Source organism: Lissotriton vulgaris, chromosome 5 (genome assembly GCF_964263255.1).
Source record: "Lissotriton vulgaris chromosome 5, aLisVul1.2, whole genome shotgun sequence".
Lineage (NCBI taxonomy): Eukaryota > Metazoa > Chordata > Amphibia > Caudata > Salamandridae > Lissotriton > Lissotriton vulgaris.
Genome location: NC_141693.1, coordinates 1058015714 through 1058033460, shown reverse-complemented (window position 1 = coordinate 1058033460; position 17747 = coordinate 1058015714). Strand labels below are relative to the sequence as shown.

Below are 17747 nucleotides of genomic sequence, written 5' to 3'. Positions count from 1 at the left end.
TGTACTGTCAAGAATTCCCATCAGGAAAGGGTAACCAGCACCAGAAAACACGGACTACGAATCCCAGGATGCTTAGCGACTAGAATGTTATGTAAACGGGAGAGCCGTTACATAACTCAAGGAAACACGCCCTATAAAAGGAGGAACCCAGAGTTGTTACTCCCTGGGCCGTGTCTTGCCAAGCGTAACCTGTTTCTGACCCGGAAGCTCTACCGGACAACCATTGAGCTTCGCCTTGACTCAGCTGAGTCTAGGCGCCTTGACACTTGCGCTGGTAGGAGCCGTAGCTCCCAGCCCGACCCGAGATACAGGGACTACCAGCTGTAACGCACACCAGGAGGTGTTTGCCGCGTTACAGACTAGGAAGTCCACAGGATCGATCGAGCGGCTGCTCTCGGTTCCGTTATCTTACTTTGATTTGGGCATCAGTGACGCATCACCAGGAGGTGACTTCGCGTCCCGGTGCAGTACGAGGAAGAGGTTGAGCGGCTGCTCCCTTCAGGTAGAGACCCCGGCTGGGTGTTTCCCTGACTCCTCGGTTCTCCCCTTCACTCTTCGTGCCCCTCACAGCCTACCGATTGGCATTGTCGGCCATTACTTATCTGCCCTCTGTTGGCATACGCCGGGACCGGCGTATTTGCAGAGGACGGTTAGGACCATCCGGGCTGTGGGTTGGTAACGTAGAAAGACTGGAGGATTCCAGTGACTATATCTTTTGATTACTTATTGTAAGATATATACCTTCATTAAAATAACGAACTATACACAAGTGGTTGCGTCCTCATTATCGTGTCTGTAAAACGATCCTGAGACGTTCAGGGCATTACAGGCAGATAGTCTTATTGCCTGCTGGTCAAATGACAAGGACCTATCCAGCCAGATACCAAGGCTCTTAATGGTATCTTTAGGTGCCGGGGCAGGTCCTAAGCAGGATGGCCAAAGAGTATCGATAGAAGATGGGGCGAGACGACCTAGGAGCATGAGCTCAGTCTTGTCTCCGTTGAGTTTGAGACAAGACTTGGTCATCCAGCTCTTAACCATCTCCAGGCAGCCTGCCAGATCCACACCCGCTAAGGAGCCCCCTTCCTGCGCCAGAGAGACCACCAGCTGAGTATCGTCCGCGTAGGTAATGATCTTAATGCCATACGGACAGACGATCCCAGCCAATGGCCTTATGTAGACGTTAAATAACGTCGGGCTCAACGATGATCCCTGCGGGACTCCACATCCCAGAGGCTTACTGGAGGAGGTGACATTGCCCTCATATACCTGGAAGGATCTATCATTCAGGTAGGACCTGAACCACTCCAGGGCTTTGTCAGATATTCCGGTATCCAGGAGGCGCTGCAAGAGGATGTCGTGGTTAACTGTCGTGTAACATACTGGCACGCACACGTTATCAGGCAACTGCATTGTAAAAGGAGGATAGGGTTTCGACTTTACAGGACTGTAGAGCCCTGGGCACGTAAGAACACTGTGCTTGATGTTGGTGAGCTAGACTGCTTGTGTGTGCCTGGGCCAGCAGCGGGCTTGATGTGTGGGGGAAAACTAACTTTAGAAAATAAGGATCAAAAACCGGACTAGTTTCTGTGTACTTTAGAAAACTCTGCTGAAGAGAGTAGAGTATATGACCCTATCCTGATGGCTTAGCTCTGATAGTATATCTGAGCTTTGTATATACGTCCTTAGGGTCTGAGGTGCACTGTGGTGTCTGACTCGAAGGGGAAGCTTGGGGGGGGGGGGGCAGTTGTGATTTTTATTCACCCTGGGTAAATGCTTGGTGAGTTTTCTGAAAATAGATGACTAGGCTTCAAATTGATGCTGGTATGTGATCCCAGTGGCTGTCTGTGCTGCTATTAAATTGACACTCTGCTGGAAACTGTTTTTTCCCTGCCTAATCCTGCCCCAGACCGCCATAGGACCCATCAACACAGCTTTTTTTCTCTGCACATGATTTCCACATTGTTCCCATTGCTTCTGGCCCCGGTAGTAGGGACTCCCGTATGTTAGTGTTAGGCTAGATGCCATCCAATCCTTCCAGTTGCAACAGCCTGTTTGGCTTGTTATTGAAACTGTGTAGGTATAGGTATTTGTTTTACCTCATTTGCTTTAACGAGTACAACCTGTTTGTTGGTCTACGCATTCGGCAAGGCATTTTGTAAGGTAAGAATCCACCAGGAGAAAATGTTTGTCCAGAGAGCTTCTCTGTAGTATCTTCTTGTTGAATGTAAGCTCACCTTACCCTAATAAAGGGACTGAGGATACCATATACATACTCATTATTTCATTTTTGTGCTTTTCAGGATGGTCTGCTTGTTCTTCACTACGGCCTTGTTTTATCACCATTGTCATTGACATGAAGTGATTTAGTGTCAGAAAGTGGAAAAAGCCCCAGCGGAACAGCAACTCGAGCCTCGCCAATGAACCCCACAGAATATGTCCTACTCTTTGCAGATAGCAAATATTCCACTCAACAGCTTCTGGGGAGCTGCAAACTATCATTCATTACTGGTGTTTGTATATGTCTAAGATGGATTTGTGAAAAGAGCAAGTTTAATGGTGACTGTCTCAGGGAAAGCAAACATACAAAAATATATATTGTGTCTTAACAATCTGAACTTGGTGAAAGCATTAATGACTGCATAAACAAGTGATATTAGAAGGTCCATCCAAGAAGTGTGCTGTTCTAGAGACATAAGCTATATTCCTTTTGGTAACTTGCTTGATATTTTATGTTTATGATATTCGCTTTTGAGATGTGACCTGTTGTAGCTTATGCTTATATATGCTGTAAAGCGAGTCTTGAATTCCGAATCAGCAGGCATTAATTAGTTCTGCGTATTCTCTTCTGTCCAACCTTCATCTTGAAAGTTTGCACAGAGTTTTGAGGCAGGCTATCTGCTTCCAATCACTTTGAAAATTGTGTATACTTCTGGTTGCTCAATTGTAAATATATATTATAGCCACCAGAAGTAAGCCTGTTGAACCCTACTCCCACTCCTTTTTGGATTTCTGATTAACTATAATCCATTATCAGAGAAGACCTTACCGCCTCCTAGTGCTGAGGCTTCCAATTTCTTTTTATGTTACCCTTTTTCTTGTTTGATTTCAAAATCATCTCATCCTGGTTATTAGAGAGTAAAAAGCCACATTTGGAAATGGGTCTGGGGGCTTAAGGCCAGTATTTGTTTTAAAACCACTTGCCCAAAAGAACACCTAGACACAGGCTCAAGGTCTATGGTTACAACAGGTAATTTACCAGACCTCAGATTAGTCCCCTGAATGTCTTCAGGTCAAAGTTTAATTATTTGACTGATTGAGTAGGTTTGTGTTTCTTTTCTATTAAATGCATCAAACAGGGCATCCCAGGTTGGTAGAGTTAAAATATCAGGACTAAAGGGCGGGTGAACACATTCATTCTTGGTGTTTGTGTACAAACTTCAAATTCTTGCTTGTGGTTAAGGAATTTCAGGAAAGTATATGTCAGAGTAATATTTACCCATCTGCAATCCTGTGTATTTTTTCATATCGACAGGAATAGTTTTATATCCTATGCCAGCACCAGCCACAAGTAGGGATTTGTGTTTTTCGAAGTTTGAAGTAAATCGCTCTAAAGAAAGTGAAACAATCTCCGTATCATAACTGCCTTAATAGAGCAACACTTTAATTCTTGTTCCATTGTGATGAAATGTTTTTGTTTAGATTTTACACTTTACTTAGGCTTCAGAAAGATTTCATAAACTTCTGTTAGAACTCTTGTTAAAATGGGTATGTTTGAAGGCTTTTGTATATGTGTATGTACGTTTGTGTTAATTTAATATTTGGTTTAATAACAAGACATGCTATGTTTACACTCGAAGTGCAACATTTTTATTGAAAAAACTGGTTAATGTAACTTCAATATAAAAATGAATTTCCATTATTTGTTAATATGTTTATTACAACTGCCGCCTTGAAATTGAATTTAATATACCTTGGTATATTTTGGTTGCAATAAACAATTTTATATTGCTTCGATTTGTTAAATAGTAAATCATTTGAAATCTTTTTCCCTCTAAGCTATCTCTGTTCACTCTTTGTGGCCAACGTTTGAAGCCTTGAATTTACAGGAATCATTGCCAGTACTTAGTAATTGTTCTCTAATTTCCTGACATTCCTGATGCGGTATTTGGCCCCAGCTTTGAATCAGTTCAGTTCAGTTCAAAAAGCTTTATTCGGTTTGCATAACACAACCATATAAGCTGAACAATTATATCAACATTATTAAAACTTCAAATTTAAAATATTTCAGTACTCCTCTTCTATACAATCATAAACACATTTTCATGAATCAGACTCATATAAACTTAAAGCTAAACTATATATCATGCTATTATCAATTCAAGATAACTAATGCATTAAGATAGAAAATGTATACAGTTTTGTAATGATAACCTACACAGACTTGATTACAACGGTACGCAATTACTTAATAACATTTGATAAAAATGTATGGCCCACCAGGGACTGTGCAAATTTTACTTTAAGTGGTGTGCTAAAGATCTAAATTCTAGATGTGCAAGAACGCAATTTGGCTGCTACAATACACAGAACTGTGTAAATTTGCTATAAAGTGTCCTATGCCTAGATCGGAATGTGCAAGATCACCCAATTTCAAAATATTAGATTAAATGTGGAAAATCACAGTATAACAATTACATTACATAGACAACATTCAACACAATTTAGATTAAAATGGGGAAAGCCTCCAAAGTAGGGTTTGCGCAAATTTTGCAAAAGTGTCATATGCCAAGTACAGTATAATAATTCATTGATGCTCAAAATTTAAAGCAAAGACAACATTTCATAGTATTATCGATTTTCTAGCAGCTCTGCATTTCAATATAAAATTTGCTACATAAAAGCAAATGTCTGGACTTTCCAATGAACATACTAATTTCATAGCATTTGTAGTAGATCGAATATTATACTTTAAAAGGATAGGCTTCAGATAAAATTTCCTAAGAAATACATACAATTTACAGAATAATAAAAAAAATGGCAGCAACTCTGTTTAGAAATGTTGTCACATGGGCACTCCACTTTAGTACTTTTTTTCATGACAGGGAAGGCTACGAGGTGATGGACAATTCCCAACCTGAGGCGTGTTAGCACAAAACGGTGAGAAGGTCTTGACACGTCTACCAAATATGCCTGAAGCCCACTTTTGAGTTCCAGTTGTTGATAGAACACAAATGTCTTTCGAGTCCCAATTAATTTAACTTGTTCCCCCCTCTTATAAGTCATAGAAGTATCTTTTATCTCTTTTTTAGATAATTTTATTGCATGTTCAGACTCCTCAAATATATTAAAATCAAATAGAAGGTTGTACCAGTGGTTAATATAGCTTAACCACGGGTTGCGAGAATAGTGATCCAACCTTAAGCAGTCCTTAATTATAGACTGAGTAAACTCAGTTTCGCTCTTAGACCAAATAGAGCGCCATAAAAGTAGGGGGCGTAGAGCGGCCAAATCAGATATGTAATTAAGGCCAGTTTCCAAATGAATTAACTCAGTAAAGGCTGAGGCTGGTACACTCAGTAACCGTTTGAGGAAACTATTTTCATCTAGCTGAAGTTGATCAGCGGGACCGTGACCCCATATTCCAGCCCCATACAGGGATGAAGAAACACATCTTGGATTGTATCTGGTCACCATATCCTTTACCCTGCGATCCCCTAATTTAGCAGCAAATCTGAATATACTATTAGTGTTCCTAGCCATCTTGTATCTAATATTTTCATATTCACTGGTCCAATTGCCGCTTCCTGCAAAAGTGATACCTAAATAGCAGAAAGACTTAACTGCTTGTATTTTGGAGCCATCTAAGAAAAAGGACCTTGATAAGTTTGTTTTCTTGCCACATGTCATCTTGAATGTTTTTGATTTATTAATTAAAAGTTTCCTGCCTTTGATAAAAACTGTAAAATTGTTTATAAGCTGTTGAAGGCCTATCGGGGTACGGGAAATTAAAACAGTATCATCAGCATACAATAACACTGGTACAGCCATATTATCTATTATCGGTGCATCTGCTGGGATCTGACTTAAATCTATGGCTATTTGATTAATAAATAATGAGAATAAAAGAGGGGCCAAAACACATCCCTGCCTAATTCCCCTTCTCACATCAAAAAAGGGAGTTCGTTCGCCAGTTGGCCCATATCGAACACTACAGGATAGTCTCTCATAAACTCGTGCTAGGAAGAATACTATCTCTCTAGGGTCCCCAGATTCAAGCAGTATGGACCACAAAAGAGAGTGGTCCACAAGATCAAAGGCACTGCTCAGGTCTGCGAAGCATAAAAATAAATTGCCCCCCTTCACTGATGTATATTTATTAGTGAGCAGGTCAAGGTTCACGCATTGTTCTAAGGTACCTAGGCACTTCCTGAATCCATATTGGACAGGAGCTAAAATCTTATAGTCAGAGGCCCAGGTTTCTAACCTTTTTAAAAGAATCCTGCTCATAACCTTTATTGATGAATCCAACAGAGATATTGGGCGATGGTTACAGGCTTCAGAACGGGAACCCTTTTTGTATAGGGGGACAATTAGTGATTGTCCCCAGGACGTGGGAAAATTCCCCACTGCTGCTGTGTTAAAAATCCTTGTAAGGATCGGGGCCCATAAATCCATTTTGTTTTTATATAAGTCAATCTGGACCCCATCAGGGCCTGGGGCTTTTCCCCCCTTGCTATTGACTAGCCCCTCCTGTACTTCTTCAACATCAATTAACAAGGGCAATGTAGGCCACGTAAAATCATCGTTTAAAGATAAAGTTAAGAACATCCTATCCGGATTAAAAATATTAGAAAAATGTTCGATCCATGCTGTGCAATTTACTTATGATGTCAATTCGGGAGTACAATTGTTTTTTTAGAAAAGGGCTATTTACAATTTCCCAAAATAGTTTGCTGTTCTTGGTGTCGGCTGCCATACTTATTTTTGTCCCATGCATCCACTCAAATCTCTCTTTTGTGGGCCAGAATGACTTGCTTATGTTCAAGTCGTAAATCATGAATATAGGGTTGATTACGAGGTTTAGTCCCCAAGGCCAATTTCAACTTGTACAGTGCCTGGGTACATTTTGTGTCAAACCACCCAGAACCAGCCTTTTTCGGGCCTTTAATACTTCTAGTTGGTTAACTTTTAATTGATTTATTTATCTCTGAGAATGCATCTAGCAGTGTGTCAGGGAGGACCTCTTCGCTAAGGCAATGGTCAATTTCTCTCCTGCAATTAATAACCACCTCCCTTTGGACCTTAGATGGGTCTACTCCATCCCATTTAATTCTCATACCGTTGGGCCTAACAGGAATTATATCAGAGATACATTCTTCAGTGTTAGGTAATTTATTACCCCAACTTAAAAGTACAATAGAAATACTGTTATGATCACTGACCACCTGTTCAGATATCCATAGATCAGAGTAAAAACTATTGTTTGAAATTAAAATATGATCTATGTTACTATCAGCATTCCGCCCAGTAAAAGTTGGGCATTTAATATGGCCCTTTCTCATAGAACAATCCAGTAAATCAAGATCAAATTTCGCCATCATCGTGTTTAGGGTCATACCATAATCACAATGGGGAAAATGTAAAATGTCATCATTATTTCCATTGGTGATATTATGAGCCTTCATAAACCCACATGAATTAGTTTGCATTAATTGACAAACTCGAATATTGAAATCACCAGCCCATAAAATAATGGCAAGTTTACTGGAGAGTGCCAGTACCCTATCTATCTCCTTTTCTAATGCGTGTAACGATACTCCCCTACCGTTAGTAAAGATATTATTATAATGGTTAATTAAAACCAAATCCTTACCCTTTATAAACTCGAGTCTCAATACTTGGCTATGATTGTCAATTGACGAATAGCTTTTAATTCTGCACCCTACTAATTTGTTTGATACGAGTAACAACAGGCCACCTTTAGCTCTTCCCACTGTAGAGGGTACCGCACTTAACCAGTGTGATGTATAACCTTCAACTAATACCGGAACTATACTCCAGGTTTCCTGTAGGCAAATACAATCATTACCAATGGAGATCAAGTCCAGCCAAACAGGGGTATCCAGCTTTTTGCCAAGGCCTGCAACATTCCATGATATAAGTGTATAACCCTCTTGTATTGTAGTTTGTGTTCCTTGGCTAATGTCGAGGCTCGTAGTCGCAACTGCGTCCACCGAAACCTCAACAACCTTCTGCCCAGTTGTAAGTTCTCTCTCAGAACTCATAAGAATCTGAACGCTGCTCCCAGTACTAACTAAACCTGAATCTACCTGCCTAGGATCTTGATAGAGGAATTGTTCTTTACTTATTTTTTTTCCATTTTCATTTATCCTTGGATCTAACCCCCAACCTGGTTTATCCTTTGGGGATAGGATACACCCTCGTGTCTCTCGTGTTTCTCGTATCAATCATTATCCTTCAAAGGGCTCAAAGACTGAAATCTGTTATAGAGTGGGATTGAAAAACAAGTGAGTTGGGCTACTGACATGGGCATTAAATTGGCATTAAAATGATGTGCATTTAGGCTGGCAACTGAATTACTCGCTAACAAATGTCTATAGAATTAGCCCAGAGGCAGGAGTGTTGTATTAAAATCCCAACGTGAGGGGGGAGGGGCATTTAGTAGGGTTTTGTATGCCCATCCTGGAGACCTAAAGTTACTGATTATACATTCACCATCAAACTTTTTGGATAGTGTGCCTATGCATCCCACCCTTTGAGTTAATATTATCTGGTCTGCCCCCAATGTTGGATAACCACAATGTTTGGATAACCAATATAATGTTTTATTTTTGAGGGCCTCATGAGTTTCTGGTGGGCCTTCCCGTAGTTTGGGTACATTTGAGAGGACTGCAACATAAGCCCCGCATTCAGGTGGTAGGTTGATAACTGCTGGTACATCATTAACTTTGGCGTTATCTGTAATACGTGACCCTCTTGCCTGTTCTGTAGACTCTCCCCTTGGTTTTTCTTTAACTAGCGATAACATTGCTCTCTTTTCCTTTGGTGATTTATTTGGTGCCTTTGGATTTGTACCATCATCTATATTTCCAACTGGTGTCATGCCTGTACTATGTCCAGCCATCATAGTAGCTGACGGGTCAAACCCATTTCCAGTCATAACCAAATTAAAGGGGTCATTATTCGTAATTGTATTCGCGTGTTCCCTTGAATTGGTTATTTGGTCTCTCAACCTAAGTTTATGTAGGTGCTCACTTAGTTTGTGTACTTCTCTTGCCAAATTATACATTTTTTCATGTAGTGGCTGAATTAATTCTGGTATTTTCTCAGTAAAAGCCTCAATACTAAATATGCCCTTAAGTTGTTCGTGACCTAGATCTGCTCTCTGGTTTGCAGAAACCCCTCTTGTAATAATTTGCTTGTCTTTATTTATCCTTCTGTTTCCCTGGCCTACATTTTTCCTTTTGCCTCCTTTGGTTAAATTTATAGAAGGAGGCGAAGGGGTCAAATTAGATAAATTTGGTGTGACCGAAATCCGTGAGACATGAAGGTTCTCTATATCAGCTACGATTGCATTGACTGTCACATCTATTGTATCAGGGACCCAATTTGTGGTGGTCGGTCATCCTCCCTAGTTGTGTAGATCTCTGCACACAGACTAGCTTGCTCCCACTCATTATGCTGGTTCCCATTGATGTGCGTCTTTCCGTGCAGTCTATTTCTTCCGACAAAACGCTAACCGCTTGGTCAAATAGGTATCTATAGAATTACATGTTTTTTCCAGCAAAGGTTTTACTCAGCGTTTAGTAATAATTGGGGAGTATTAGTCTCTATTCTAGGGTTTGAGAAACAAATAACAAGAGTATTCCTATATTACCTGGAATAGTGTCCCACCAGGCTTGTTTACAGCCCACTAGAATGATAAATAAAATAATATTGGCAATGACCTCCTACTATATCTTACAACCCATTGAATTATATATCAGCTGTAGTCTTACTCGGGTTTCAAATGTTAATAAGGTGGCCCAGCCCGGCCTCAAACGACCTCTGACAGCCGCAGACGGCCCCGCCCTTGTCCCGGGCTTCTCCCGGCGTCGCCCGCTTGCGTCCCGCGACGCGGGAGGAGCGTCTCTCCTTTGAGCGCCTCTGGGCGCAGAAGTGGGTGTAGCTGCAGGGTGACTTGGGAGCTGTAGTCTCCCCCCTCAGCGGCCGTGTGATGGTTCCGGCAGCGGCGGCGAGGGAGACCAACAGCAAGTGGCCCCAAGCTCCAGCAGGACGTCAGGACAGGTAGGTGGTTCTCCAATATAATGGCAGACCCGCAGAATGTACTGACAAAGCCCCCACTCCGCCGCAGGAGCGTCTCTCTTTTGAGCGCCTCTGGGCGCGAAAGTGGGCGTGGGTCAATCAATCAATCAAGAGTATTTGTGAAGCGGGCTACTCACCCACTAGGGTCTCAAGGCTCTGGGAGGGGGGGGACTGCTACTGCTCGAAAAGCCAGGTCTTGAGTTGGTCCTGGGTGAGTCGTAGGTGGGTGGGGAGGGTGTTCCAGGTCTTGGCCGCCAGGTAGGTGAAGGATCTTCCTCCGGTGGTGGTTCTGCGGATCCGTGGGACGGTGGCGAGGGCGAGGCTGGCGGAGCGGAGCTGGCGGATTGGCGTGTAGAACATGAGGCGGTTGTTGAGGTATTTGGGGCCCAAGTCGTGGAGAGCCTTGTGTGCGTGGGTGAGGAGTCTGAACGTGATCCTTTTGCTGACGGGGAGCCAGTGCAGGTCCCTCAGGTGGGCGGAGATGTGGCTGTGTCGGGGGATGTCCAAGATGAGTCGTGCTGAGGGGTTCTGGATGCGCTGGAGTCTTTTCTGTAGTTTGGCGGTGGTCCCAGCGTAGAGGGCGTTCCCGTAGTCCAGACGGCTGGTGACGAGGGCTTGGGTGACCGTTTTCCTGGTTCCAGTGGGGATCCAGCGGAAGATCTTACGGAGCATGTGGAGAGTGTTGAAGCAGCAGGAGGAGGTAACGCCGTTAACTTGCTTGGCCATCGTGAGGGAGGAGTCAAGGATGAAGCCTAGGTTGCGTGCGTGGTCCGTGGGCTTGGGTGGGGGGTCCAGAGCAGGGGGCCACCAGGAGTCGTCCCAGGCGGAGATGGATGGGCCGAGGATGAGGACTTCCGTCTTGTCTGAGTTCAGTTTCAGGCGGCTGAGCTTCATCCAGTCTGCGATGTCTTTCATTCCGTCCTGGAAGCTGGCTCTGGCGGAGGTGGGGTCGTTGGTGAGGGAGAGGATCAGTTGGGTATCGTCGGCGTAGGAGATGATGTTGAGGTTGTGCTTGCGTGCGATGGCTGCGAGGGGCTCATGTAGACGTTGAAGAGGGTGGGGCTGAGCGAGGAGCCTTGAGGTACGCCGCAGATGATCTTGGTGGCTTCTGCGAGGAAGGGCGGGAGACGGACTCTTTGGGTTCTGTCGGAGAGGAAGGAGGTGATCCATTCCAGGGCCTTTCCTTGGATCCCGGCGTGGCAGAGGCGGGTTGTCAGGGCGTGGTGGCAGACCGTGTCGAACGCAGCCGAAAGGTCGAGCAGGATGAGGGCGGTGGTTTCTCCGTTGTCCAGCAGGGTCCGGATGTAGTCGGTGGCCGCGATGAGGGCGGTCTCGGTGCTGTGGTTCGCTCGGAATCCGGACTGCGATGGGTCGAGGGAGCCGTTCGTCTCCAGGAAGGCTGTCAGCTGTTTGTTGACTGTTTTCTCGATAACTTTTGCAGGGAAGGGGAGAAGCGGGATGGGGCGGAAGTTCTTGAGGTCTGAGGGGTCTGCGGTGGGTTTCTTCAGGAGAGCACTGATCTCTGCGTGCTTCCAGCTCTCCGGGAAGGTGGCGGATATGGAGGAGTTGTTGATGATGTCCCGAAGTTTGGGTGCGATGATTGAGTCGGCATTGTTGAAGATGTGGTGTGGGCAGGGATCGGCTGGGGAGCCCGAGTGGATGGTGTTCATCGTGTGGGTGGTATCTTCCGTGCTGACCTGAGTCCAGGCGCACATGGTGGTGGTGGGGGTGTAGGTTCGGTGGTGGGGTACGTGTTCAGAGCGCGGAAGCTGTCGTGTATGTCGACGATCTTACGGTGAAAAAAGGTGGCTAGAGAGTTGCAGAGGTCTTGAGAAGGCGTGATGTCGTCGTTGCTGGCGTTGGGGTTGGAAAGCTCTTTCACGACGTTGAAGAGTTCCTTGCTGTTGTGGGTGTTGTTGTCCAGTCGTTCTCTGAAGGATGACCTTTTGGTGGTGCGGATCAGCTGGTGGTGTTTGCGGGTGGCGTTCTTGAGGGCTGTCATGTTGTCCGATGACTGGTCGTGGCGCCAGGCTTTCTCGAGGTCACGGCAGGATTTGTTGGAGTCTTTGAGATCGTTGGTGAACCAAGTGGCTTTCTTGCTGTTGAGGTTGCTGGGAGGAGGGTTCAGTGGAGCAAGGGTGTCGGCGCAGTCGGTGATCCACTGTGTGAGGTTGCGGGCTCCTTCGTTGGGGTCCGTGGTGTTGGTGGGAGGGTTTAGGCTCAAGGAGGTGGTAAGTTGGTCGGTGGTGATCTTGCTCCAGCATCTTCGGGGGGTTTGTTGAGGTCGGTGGTGGGTCGTTGTTTTCCTGAAGTTGAAGTGTACGCAGCTGTGGTCGGTCCAGTGGAGCTCGGTGGTATGGCTGAAGGAGATGTGGTTGCTGGAGGAGAAGACAGGGTCGAGCGTGTGGCCGGCGTGATGGGTGGGGGTGTTGACCAGTTGCTTGAATCCGAGGTTGGCGAGGTTGTCTAGTAGGGCGGTGGTGTTGTTGTCCTGGTCGTTCTCCAGGTGGAAATTGAGGTCTCCTAGGAGGATGTAGTCGGGGGAGGCGAGGGCGAGTGGGCTGATGAAGTCTGCGATGGCCTCGCTGAAGTGTGAGCGAGGTCCCGGGGTTCTGTAGATGAGGGTTCCTCTGAGGATGGTCTTGGGGTCGGTGTGAATCTGGATGTGCAGGTGCTCTGCTGTGGCAAGGGTGTCGTTGGTGTTGGTCGTGATGCGGATAGTGTTTCTGTGGGCGATGGCAATGCCTCCTCCGGTCTGGTTGACGCAGTCCCTCCGGATGATCTTGTAGCCGTCCGGGATGGCAATGGCGATGTCCGGGGCTGAGGAGGCGTTCATCCAGGTTTCTGTGAAGAAGGCGACGTCTGGTGCCGTTTTGTCCAGGAGGTCCCATAGTTCGACGGCGTGCCTGTGGATGGAGCAGGTGTTGAGCAGGATGCACTTGAGGTGGTTGTTGTTGGCGGCTGTTTTGGCTGGCGCGGTGCAGGACCGAGTGCAGGTGAAGTAGCAGGGGTGGCAGGTGAAGGCTCCCTGGGTGCCTTTCGGGGTGGCTTGGTAGCAGGCTGGATGTCGGCCGGTGTTGAGTGCAATGGAGGGTGGCGGCGTCGTAGCTCAGTCGGGTTGGCTGGCTCTGGCGGGGTCAAGGGGTTCTGGCGCTGGGCGTGGTCCAGGCGCGGACGGGCGTAGACGGGCTTGACTTTGGCGCGCCTTCGGCGCGCAATAGGCGCGCCAGCTGTGCGTGGCCGCTGCACATACGCGCGGTCCCCGGTGGGTGCAGGTGCTCTGCGGTGGCGAGGGTGTCGTCGGTGTTGGTCGTGATGTGGATAGTGTTTTTGTGGGCGATGGCGATGCCTCCTCGGTCTGGTTGACGCAGTCCCTCCGGATGATCTTGTAGCCGTCCGGGATGGCAATGACGATGTCGGGGCTGAGGAGGCGTTCATCCAGGTTTCCGTGAAGAAGGCGACGTCTGGTGCCGTTTTGTCCAGGAGGTCCCATAGTTCGACGGCGTGCCTGTGGATGGAGTGGGTGTTGAGCAGGATGCACTTGAGGTGGTTGTTGTTTGCGGCTGTTTTGGCTGGCGCGGTGCAGGACCGAGTGCAGGTGAAGTAGCAGGCGTGGCAGGTGAAGTCTCCGTGGGTGCGTTTCGGGGTGGCTTGGTAGCAGGCTGGATGTCGGCCGGTGTTGAGTGCGTGGAGGCTGGCGGCGTTGTAGCTCGGTCGGGTTGGCTGGCTCTGGCGGGGTCCAGGGGTTCTGGCGCTGGGCGCAGTCCAGGCGCGGACGGGCGTAGACGGGCTTAACTTTATTAAAAAATGTATATAAAATGTAATAGGCGCGCCTGCTGCGCGTGGCCGCTGCACGTACGCGTGGTCCCCGGTGGGTGTATCTACAGGGAGACCTGGGAGCTGTAGTCTCCCCCCTCAGCGGCCGCGTGATGGTTCCAGCAGCGGCGGCGAGGGAGACCGACAGCAAGTGGCCCCAAGCTCCAACAGGACGTCAGGACAGGTAGGTGGTTCTCCGATGTAACGGCAGCCCCGCAGAATGTACTGACAAAGCCCTCCTTTGAATCATTCTAACCATTCTGTGTATCTCATGAATCTGTAGAAGCTATGAACTAGTCTTTATAGTTTTTGATTATACTGAAAGTTTGGCTCAACAGGAGGATATGCCATTTGTGATCAAGAAAGCTGCTAGTCTTCTTTAGGATTGCTATCAGATTGTGAATGTTTCTGCATTAATGCCGTCACTAGTTTGCCCCTCTCACCTAAGTTGTGCATGCTGTTTTTTTACAGGCAGATTCTTTTCTTCATAGGTAAGCACATTGTTTGTGCATTTGTCATAAGCTGTAATATCGCCATCTTCCAAAATGATTTTTCCAATTTGTCTGATTTTAAAACATTCTGGATTTCTGTGAGGCAAGCATTGAGGTGGCGAGGACAGGACCTGCATTGTTAGTAGACTGCAGACCACCTGAGCTATAATTTTGGCTGAGAACGAGCTATGCCCAGGTCTCTGTACCATCAACCTGTCACATGGTGTACACTCGCAATGACTTGCAAGGACAGAATTGAACAAGCATCCCAGTAAATGATTTTTAATTGACTGTGCATAGAATATTTTGACCAAATATGCTTTTATGCTCAAAGTGTTGGCTTACATTACTAGGTACATTATCGTAGCTTTATATTCAAAAGGGAGCGAGAGGAAACAAAATGCCTGGTTATGTCCTCCCTATGCTGTTGCATTACAGAATCATAGATATCAAATTTCTTTGCCTCCGATATAAAATATTTAGATGCCTGTGTGCCTCATTATCAAATAAATAAACTCATTATGTCCTGTAACAGTAGACCTCCAGAAAGGACACTCTGTATAATCTGTGTTGTCCTTACCCATTGTTTAGAAGGTGCATGAGAAGAGACCCCCATTGGTCATGTTGTACCTTACCAGTTATCGTCCTTGAATCCACACTAGAGATTGCTAGGTCTGTGACTGGCTGCCACCCAATATCTGAAAATTTAAGTCAATAGCTCAGGGCTTCTTCAGGAACAAAGGTTCTTCTGGATAACAAGAAACCTGTTTGAAAGAATCCCTCATTTGTTCATATTATTGCGTACCTGCCGAAAGGTTAACACTATATATCAACTTCGCCCTTCTTGCGGGTCTACAAGTTTCTTCACTTTCCTTTAGCAATATGCGTGTTCATTTGGACCTAAATTCAGTTACACACTTTACGAACTTCATGCGCGTGTTGGCACTGTACTCCATCTAAGTGCTCGATACTTCACACAATGCCCCATACAGAACTCATTTTGTGCAACTTATTACCCATTGCTTGTTATGAAAGTTAAACTTGTGACAGATAAAAACAGAACCTTTTAAAATTCCTCGCACTGTGTCAAGGGCTTTCTGCCAAGGCCTTACTAATACAATCAGCCATTTAAAGCTAAATACAATATCGTGAGCGCGGCGTTGACTTACCATGATTCTGAGTCCGCCGAGTTGTTTTTCTCCCGGTTTGCGTGTGCTGCGCCATTTTCGATCTTGCTGCGTGATCGCACAAGAGTTTTTCGAACGCATTTACGTTATCGCGGCTTGCCATCTTGCACAGTGAGAGTTTGACAACGCAAGTACGTCATAAAGGCCCGCGATCACGCATTGCGGGAGTAAACTGTGAGAAGTTGGCCTGATATGCAGTGCTCACTATTCTAGTGATCACTATGTATCAGTCCAAACAACCCTTATTGATGTTTGGTTGTAAGTCAACCGTAGACCAGCTATCCTAGTAGCATGGACAAGAGCAGTCTTTAGGCTAGACTCTAGAGGGCGTGTTAAGCCAGCTGTTATACCATCACATATACCCCTTGAACACCAAGTGAAAGGACACCACACAAGTTGTTATGAAAATAAAAGTATATTTATTTAGAACACAACAGCCCTGGACTCTTTATGAGGACAGGGCGCTAAGCACAATACAAAGCTCTTAAGAAAATACTGAAAGTCGCACAATTTACACAAATGCCCGAGGGGCACGAAAAACCATATACTCTAAAAGTGGAATGCGAAATTACTAGCAGGTAAGTACTACTCTAATAGGCTTTAGGATCGCTAGGACTGGACTACTGAACCTTCAGATTACTAGCAGGAGGCCTAGGGAGATCGGGTGCAGAGGGTGCACTCTCACACGGGACAAAGTCTATGGATGCTAGATTTCGTAAAGTTAGTGTTATCGGACGAATCCGACTAGGTAGAGCTGAAACGAAAAAGGATCTGGACCCTTGGATAGTTAAGCTATGCTGGAGCACCGAAATGCTGAGATTACCTAGCCCAGGGGCTGCGGCTGCATAGGTCTGAAAAGACGTCGGGAATCCTCATTGCAGTCTATGGAGCCTGAAAGAAGAAGTTGCTGGCAGGCGACCAGTGTTGAAGTTCGATGTGATCCAAGCCTGGATCGGTGATGGAGGATACCTGTAAGCAGAGGGGACCAAGTTCTGAATCACTAGCCAGTGATTAGATGGGCACCAGGAGGGCACCGGATGAAGTCACCTCGACCAGGTGAGTGGGCGACGCTGGGCTCTGCAGTCTCTCGGACCAGGAGGCGTTGTCGGCGACCAGGATGGAGGTGCGAGCTGTCCCACGAAGGTATCTGCTGTCGACGTCGCTGGACCCAGGATTGGGGCAACAAGTCTTGGCAAACGCAAGCCCACGCGGTGGACTTGAAATGGCATCTGGAGTGGACCAGGAGGGTCCGGGGTGCTCCTCTGTTGGAGGGGGGCAAGGGCCAGTCTGGAGCAACCAGACCAGCATTGGAAATGTCGTCGTTCGTCGTCAGGAAGGCCACAAGCCAGCAGGCAAGTAGCCGGACAACGTGGTGAGCAGCAAAGAGCAGAAGGGCCCCACGCAGATCTCGTGGATGCTGGGGGGCTGGACTTCGGTGCTGGAGCTGCTCAGGGTTAGGGCTTCTCAAACCCCAAAGCACTCACTCGAGGATCCCTCGGCGGTCGTGCTGGGCAAGCGTCGTGCAGTCCTGAAGATGGCCGGTCCCTCGAGGTCTCGTCGCACCCACGAATCTCAGCTGGGCTGATGATGCAGGTAGAGGTCAGAGGTGCCAGGGAAGCCGGTTCTCGTTGAGTTGGGCAGTCTTGATCCGGAGGAGAGACTTACAGCAGACCGCGATGCTTGGATGGTGCCTGCGGGTGCAGGGTGGCTACTCCTTAGCCACAAGGGAGAGTCTTCTGAAAGGTTCAAGAGTTCTTTCGTGGAAAGTCATCAAGATTCGGAATTATCTAATTTGGGAAGGGGGCCCGCTCCTATCTTTATACTAAGGAAAGGGGCTGGCACGCAACTAGGTCCTGCCCATGGGTGGGATCAGGAAGGGGGGTGGTTACACCCCTCTCCCATGCCGGACTTTCCCCAGCTCAGG

General features: G+C 46.6%; 1 protein-coding gene across 1 annotated transcript in view; it reads left to right on the top strand.

Annotated features, from left to right (window-relative positions):
• PCGF6 (polycomb group ring finger 6) overlaps window positions 1–4014 on the top strand; it is a 305170-nt gene extending 301156 nt beyond the window's left edge. Inside the window, exon 10 of the mRNA XM_086922718.1 lies at window positions 2304–4014. Within this exon, the coding sequence (XP_086778844.1) occupies window positions 2304–2360 (57 nt within the window). The 3' untranslated portion in view covers window positions 2361–4014. The remainder of the gene's footprint in view (window positions 1–2303) is intronic.
• The last annotated feature ends 13733 nt before the right edge of the window (window positions 4015–17747 follow it).